The sequence below is a fragment of the Calidris pugnax genome, unplaced genomic scaffold (genome assembly GCF_001431845.1).
Source record: "Calidris pugnax isolate Ruff unplaced genomic scaffold, ASM143184v1 scaffold125, whole genome shotgun sequence".
Taxonomy (NCBI): domain Eukaryota; kingdom Metazoa; phylum Chordata; class Aves; order Charadriiformes; family Scolopacidae; genus Calidris; species Calidris pugnax.
In genome coordinates this window covers 3,725,797-3,733,508 of record NW_015090906.1, presented here as the reverse complement: position 1 = coordinate 3,733,508, position 7,712 = coordinate 3,725,797, and the positions used below count along the sequence as shown (strand labels likewise).

The following is a 7,712-nucleotide window of genomic DNA, read 5'->3' as shown; positions in this document are numbered from 1 at the left end:
CAAAAAAATTATCTAAATTTACATTTCAGAATGAACACCCTCAGGACCATGGGTCTGCACTTCAGCATTTTCAAAAGCAACGAGGATTTCTGAGCTCTCCTAAAGGCTTTCACAAGCTGCTGCCTGGCCCCACTCTGAAGTTAAAGTTGGATTGAAAGGGTTCCTCTTGAACACCAATGACCGGCCTAAACGATCATTAATTTTCTCAGCCTTCTCTGAAGGTTTTGTCAATCTTTGGGTCAGCTATCCTGACCCAAAATGTGCGCTGGCAGCCACAGAGCCAACCTCATCCTGGGGTGCAACAAAAGCAGTGGTGGCCAGCAGGGTGAGGGAGGTGGTTCTGCCCCTCTGCTCCGCTCTGGTGAGACCCCACCTGGAGTACTGCCTCCAGCTCTGGGCCCTTCAGACCAGGAAGGACATAGACCTGTTGGAAGGAGACCAGAGGAGGCCACGAAGATGATCCAAGGGAACTTTCCATGTTCCAGCTTGTGCCCGTTGCCCCTCATCCTGTCACTGGAAACCAAGGAAAAGAGTCCAGCTCCATCATCCTTCCACCCATCCTTTAGATACTTGTAAACATAGATAAGGTCTCCCCTCAGACTTCTCTTCTCCAGGCTAAAGAGCCTGAGCTCTTTGAGCCTTTCCTCATAAGGGAGGTGCTCCAGTCCCTCAATCATCTTTGTTGCCCTACGTTGGACTCTCTTCAGGAGTTCCCTGTCTCTCTTGAACTGGGGAGCCCAGAACTGGACGCAGGATTCCAGTTGTGGCCTCCCCAGTGCAGAGCAGAGGGGGAGAATGACCTCCCTTGACCTGCTGGCCACACTCTTCCCTACACAGCCCAGAATCCCATTGGCCCTCTTGGCAACAAGGCCACATCGCTGGCTCATGGAGAGTTTGTTATCCACCAGGACTCTCAGATCCTTCTCCTCAGAACTGCTTCCCAGCAGGTCCACCCCTAACCTCTACTGGTGCCTGGGGCTCTTCCTCCCCAGGTGCAGGACCCTACATTTGACTGCAAAGCTGGTTAGTCTGAGATTAAAACAAAACTGCACTGCTCTTGGACATCTCACATTGAGGAAGCAGCTGTTCTCCATGCTGGATGTGTTAGCGGGGACAAACCAGGCAGGACAAAACAGTGCTGAAGAAAGAATCACTGAGTAAATAACATTAAACCAATTCAGAGATTCACTCCCAGCCCAGAATAAATCCCAGTAAAGATAAAGTGACATTTCAGCCCCCATCAGTGTTGATTTAAGGGTGAACAACTTGCACAACGAAACAAAACTTCCCAAGTTACCCCATACCAGAGAAGCCCAGGAATTTGCACGCTTTACCTTCACGACTGCCTTCTTCTTGTGGTATTTCTCTCCCAGCTTTTTTGTTACAATTTTTACAACAATTTCCTGGAAGATATGAAAGGAGAAAAGAAAAAAATGAAATGTCGAAATATACAACCAACCACACAATCTAAACTAATTGGGCATTCAGGTCACTCAGGCTGACTCCAACCACAGGCTCAGGAAGCAACAATAGGAAAGACTCAGCATTCAAGAACTTGACTTTTTCCTGAAAGGAGAAAAGAAAAAAATGAAATGTCGAAATATACAACCAACCACACAATCTAAACTAATTGGGCATTCAGGTCACTCAGGCTGACTCCAACCACAGGCTGTAGAGCACAAGACTCAGCATCCAAGAACTTGACTTTTTCCTGAGTTATTGACTCAAAATAGTATCTCTCAAGACCTTTTTTTTTTAAAAAAAAAAACAAATACACTTGAATTCAGGATACGATGTGACAGTGCACAAAGGGTCAAGGGCAGGACTTCTTGATCTAGAAGTCCAGGCAATAAGTAGATGCTGAGATGAGGTCCCTCAGCTCAAAGGCTGATGTTGACTTTACACCTTTGTGCAAATCGACAACTGCGTAGAAAAAAGGGGGCTGTGAGTAATATCATGAGTTAAACACAATCATGTAGGGACTGGCAGTACCAACTCTTTAATTAGAGAATTCTACCCCATCTGAGATGAGGCACACGATGGGTCAGACTGCAGATGGTGCTCAACCAGAAGAATAATTCCTCCCAGATACTGTAATATTTCCCAGTTGGCAGCTTGGAAAATCAAGGGTGAATTTAGATGGGAATCTAGTTTTGGATCAACAGCAGTTTTAGAGATGTAGAATTGGCTGTATTTGGTATAATAATAATTTTTAAGACACTTACAGGCTGCAACCAGTAGTCTCTTCGAGATGTTCTTTTCTTCTCCTCTTCGAGCTACAGAACAACAACAAACAATCACCATTTACTTCCTCCTCTTACTGCAGCTTTCCCACGCCTCTGAAAAGCTGAACCAATTCTCCAGGCCCACATCAAGTGAAAAATTAAAAAAAAAAACCCAAACCCTAAATAAGGGTAAGTCAGCGTGTGCTCGGTGCATAAAAATCAAACTGATGAGATCCAGGAATCCATGATAAAATGATGGAGATTTATATTTGGTATTGTCAAGTGTTTCTAAATATTTTCTTCTCTTCCAAAATCTGTATTCTTTTAGTTCCAACATCTCAGTCGTCTGAGGAATAGGCACAGATGAGCAGCAGAAACCAGTTTTAATGGGGAAGTGGAATCATTTTGCCTGATAAGATACCAGAAGTCTGAATTCCACATGAACTGAAGGTCTGACGTCACTTCAAAGGGATGCCCTGGTAAAGTGGACATGGCCATAGGCATTGGGGTTAGAAAGACACAGATCCTGCATGATCATTACCTCCATGATCTCATCCAGTGCAGATTTCTTCTTTTTCTCTTTGGACTGACCAGAGCTATGAGCTGGTTCTTTTCTTTTAACTGCCCCTTCCACCATCTTCAGTGCACTCGGTCCAAGGACACTGCTGGAAGAGTAAGATGGTGTTTTCACAGCAGACCTTAAATTGTCTCCTCTACCAAGACGCATTTGAGGAGCTGGTTGTGCAAAAAAAGGACTATTTAATTTCAGTTGTGCAAATCACCTTCCAGACCCTGCATAACCTCCTCCTCTAGGATTGCATTTGGCAGCTAGAACTCATCTCCTCGAGGTGTAAACTCCAAGTCCACTGATGTTGGCTGCCAGAAGTCCAGCAGAAGGAGAACAACCTAACGATGGGTTCAGCAGTGCAAAAGCAAAAAGTTCATCACGGAGGCCAGTGGAGAAGACAAAAGCAGGTCTGCAAATGAGGTTTTCAAATTTGAGAGGACAAACTTACGGCTTTAGAGAAGCCACCTGGACAGAGCAACCCTCAAACATGGTAGACAACTAGAACTCCTTCCAGAGATACTTAACCTACCCGTCAGAGGGAGAAAATACATGGGAATCTGCAGGAAAGGGCTCCACAGCCAGCAAATGTATACCATCTTCATAATCATATGCAAAATAGGCCAAGAGCCGATGAGTTATGAAAGAGCAGAGCAATCAGCACAAAAAGCTATGTCTCTGGGATCAGGGAACACCTAGGTAAAGTAAGAACTACCTAAAGGTAGCTTGAGTTAAGTCATTTTTTCATAATCATATGCAAAATAGGCCAAGAGCCTATGAGTTATGAAAGAAAAGAGCAATCAGCACAAAAAGCTACGTCTCAGGGATCAGGGAACACCTAGGTAAAGTGAGAACTACCTAAAGGCAGCCTGAGTTAAGTAATTTTTATATTTTTATAAAGGACATTTGAATGCAGTAAAAAACATTTAGGTGTTCTCTCATTCAGGCAGATGAAGGCTGCTGCGAGGTGGGACACTGAGGTGACATTAGTGTGGCCTTACAACAAATCACATGTTCTGCCTGTGGTGAGGACGTTCGAAACACCAGCAAAGGGAAGATACATAATGAGGATGAAGACACAGAAATGGCAGCAGTAATAAAATCGAGAGAAAAATAATTGTATAATAATAATAATAATAAAATAATTGTATAATCTCTGTAGCAGAGTTCTAGAAGAAAAAGCACATTAAATCACAAATCCAAAAGCAAGTACTTGAAGGTACAATCTCACACAATTAAAACACAACTGCAGGGCTTGCACTGAAGAAGGGAAACACGTCCACCTGCGAGGTTACTAAGGGATTCCTGGGTGTCAATACTAAACCAAATCTCATTTAACATATTCATTAAGGGCCCTGGGACAAAGAGAGAGGCCACCAATGCTGGTCAGGTGGGCCATTCAATGTGGAGGACACAAGAAAGAACTGGGTGCCAGAAGGGACTGGTTTAGCTTGAAAAACGTGTTTTAAAAAAGACAAAATTCAACAGCGCTTTATGGAACTGGTATAAACTGGCCATGACAACACTTATCCAGGAAATTCCAGACAAAGTCCTAACCATCAGAGCAAACAGGGTTTGAAGGAACCTCCCTTGGGATTACAGGGCTGGGGAGACCTTGCCTGTGCACAGTGAGGGCTGACCAGTGCATGGACAGGACTGTGTACTGGTACACTTGCAACACTGCAGGCAGGAGTCAAGTGACCTTGGTAAGAGCTTCTGCTCATTACTTAATTAGAAGTAATTCTAATCTTACTTGTCCACTGAGTGAGTTAAGCAGGGATTTGAGGATGTAAATTCTTGAGGGGGGGGGGGGAAGTAAGCCCTGGGCTCCCAGTTTGCTCAAGGGCAGTTCCTCCTGTCCTGAGCATTTTCACTGAATTTTCACTGAATTTTTAGAGTTGGAAGGGACCATAGAGATCATCTGGTCCAACTCCCCTGCTAAAGCAGGATTGCCTAGAGCTAGAGCATGTTACTCAGGAGCATCCAGGCGGGTCTTGAAAATCTCCAGAGAAGGGGACTCCACACCCTCCCTGGGCAGCCTGTTCCAGGGCTCTGTCCTCCTCACAAGAAATTTTTTCTCATATTTGAGTGGAACCTCTTATGTTCCAACTTGTGCCCGTTGCCCCTCGTCCTCTCACTGGGAACCACTGAAAAGAGTCTGGCTCCCTCCTCCTTCAACCCACCCTTGAGATACTTATAAGCGTTGATAAGCCTTCTCTTCTCCAGGCTAAAGAGTCCCAGCTCTCTCCCCCTTTCTTCATAAAGGAGATGCTCCAATCCTTGAGTCATCTTAGTTGCCCTTCTCTGGACTCTCTCCAGCAGTTCCCTGTCCCTCTTGAACTGGGGAGCCCAGAACTGGACGCAGGATTCCAGTTGTGGCCTCCTCAGTGCAGAGTAGAGGGGGAGAATGACTTCCCTTGACCTGCTGGCCACACTCTTCCCTATGCAGCCCAGGATTCCGTTGGCCCTCCTGGCCACAAGAGCACACTGCTTGCTCATTGTCATTTTGCTGTCCACCAGGACCCCCAGATCTTTCTCTTCGGAACTTGTCTCCAGCAGGTCCACGGCTAACCTGCATTGGTGCCTGACATTCTTCTTCCCCAGGAGCAGGACCCTACACTTTTCCCTGTTGAACTTCATGAGGTTCTTCCTTTGTCTTAGATGAACCCTGAACAGCAGTAGCCATGCCCCGCAGCCGCAGTGGTGACTCCTAGCTTCATGTCAGCCCCACAGACCTTCAAGGGAAGGCACATCTCCCTTCTCATTCCCCTTCTCGACTCCACCTTTGTACCCAACCACCAGTAACCCCAGGCCCTCAAACTCTACCATCCACTACCTCCAATCTCCTGGGCCTATTTCTGCATCCAGCTCAGGAAATGCAAGTGCCAAGTTTCTGTGGCTACAGAAGGTGGGAAGCCAGGAAGTCCTACTGCAGCTGCTGTGCTGGGCTACTGGGCATCAGGTTGAACTCAAGTGGTCCTCAGTAAGAGCCAACAGCTGCAGAACACACCTTTATGCTGACACAGGGCAGTGGTTGCCATATACAACACACCAGTCACACCAGTGACATATAAACCCTCGCCCCATCACTTTACCACGAAATGGGTATCCTAATTTTGCTTCTACGCCACCATTACAAAGTTAACGGACAAGTGTCTCTCATATGCTATGAAAAAATTCGACTACTTGATGTATGATTTCACATTCAGCCAAATTTTAGCCAGGACCTTAAGTATTCCCCACTTGAATTATTCAAGTGGGTGCCTGAATTAAGTTTCAGGCTCCTCTTAAGTACAAATCAATGCTTTGGGATAATTTACAAGTTTTCCTCAAAGCCTGAAATCTGTATCTATTATTGCAAATAACTACATTATTGTCTCATTTTCTGCCTGGCACATCTCCCATCAGGTACCTTATCTAAGAGCTGAGCTTGTGATGAGAGGAAAGCCTTTTGTTTTACCTGCAATATGTTTAATTACAATATTGCCTCCCAGGAAAAGATGTACTGCTCATCAAACGGTTTCACAGACTGCTAGAAGTCAGTATCATTTGCATTATTGATCCCTTTTGTCCTGCCTTGCTCGTGGCTGTATGATGACAATTAAAAGCACCAGCTTCAGAAAGATTTACATCAGAGAGATTCAGCTGCTTAAATGATGATCAGAGGAAGTATTGCCTCCAATTAGACAAGGCAATCAAGGCTTTTAGGAACTAAAATTAACAAGTCACGAGTACCCATTCACAGCAGGCCAAATATTCACTTCAAATATTTTAGGACATCTTTATATATTTAGGACATCTTTAGATACATCTTCCTGCCCACACAAACACCATCACCATTGTCATCGCAACAGTAGGGGTTGCCCTTAAATTCTTGTCTCACCTTGTTTTGGAAGACGCTGCTATTGAAGTACTTGCTCCTTTGTTTAAATTAAATGCAACTAAAAAATAAAAAGACATTACTCTATTTCTATCTTTAAATATAACTGCATCGAAGGATGTTACAATTTTTAAAATCTGTAAATGGAAGTGATCACAAATTTGAACATATTTATTAGTCTATGTTTTGGTTCAGCTTTTAAAATAAATTACTTTAAATAAAATAAATTAAAAAATAAAATAAATAAAATAAATTACATATAATTGATCTCAAAGCACTTTATGAAGCACCGAGGAGTCCTCAGCGCTCATCTTGTTTTAATCACAACATCAGCTTCAGTAGGTTCTAGAAAATTGCATGTATCAAAATCTGATTACCTTTTTCTTCTTCATTTTCTCTGTTCAGTTCAGTATAGACCGGCTGTTCCTGCCAAAAAAAAAACCCCACAAAACACACTTTAAGAGTCGAACAGAAAACTGAGCCAAGATACCATTTTTTGGTGATCATTGATTAGCTCAGTTTTACAGACAGCAAGATTATTACGAGTAACTGTAATATTCAACCTGGCTTGATTTGTAAGAAGATTATAAATTGCAAATGTGATCTCATTACAGCCTCTCATGCAAAATTCTCTAATTAACAACTCTCTACAGAGATGCTGTCTGAACTTGCTTGAGCCCAGCACGAAAGGAAAGTGGCCTTAACTGTAACAGTTTCCTCTTTTTAAGCCAGCCTGATAAGACTGGTTTCGGGACAGACTCATAACTCCAAGAAGGAAATTCTGGAATCTTTCCAAATTTTTAGCACCGAAGGCTCAGGCCATTTAAATGTCGATTAGTTTTAAATTAAGAAAAAGGTAATTGTTTACGACAGCATTTAAATGTACCTATCGATAGCTGGGATCAAATGGGAGGTCCCAGTCCCAGGCAACAACGTGTATGGAAATCATGGAACGATGCCAAATAAACAGATCCCAAATCCCACCCCAGCACTATCAAAATCAAACTTTTTACTACATGGATTTGATTATGTCTCCCCCCTG

At 43.6% G+C, this 7,712-nt stretch overlaps 1 protein-coding gene across 4 annotated transcripts in view; it reads right to left on the bottom strand.

Moving 5' to 3' along the window:
* KIN (Kin17 DNA and RNA binding protein) overlaps window positions 1–7,712 on the bottom strand; it is a 28,973-nt gene that overhangs the window by 15,488 nt on the left and 5,773 nt on the right. Inside the window, exons 6-10 of one of the 4 annotated variants that reach the window (XM_014949134.1) lie at window positions 7,048–7,096; window positions 6,674–6,731; window positions 2,767–2,890; window positions 2,226–2,276; window positions 1,335–1,403 (exon numbers count right to left, since the gene is read on the bottom strand). In XM_014949134.1, coding sequence (XP_014804620.1) covers window positions 1,335–1,403; window positions 2,226–2,276; window positions 2,767–2,890; window positions 6,674–6,731; window positions 7,048–7,096 — 351 coding nt within the window. Of the gene's footprint in view, window positions 1–920; window positions 1,404–2,225; window positions 2,277–2,766; window positions 2,891–6,673; window positions 6,732–7,047; window positions 7,097–7,712 lie in introns of those variants that run through there. The other 3 variants (XM_014949131.1, XM_014949132.1, XM_014949133.1) reach the window with 3 other exon arrangements.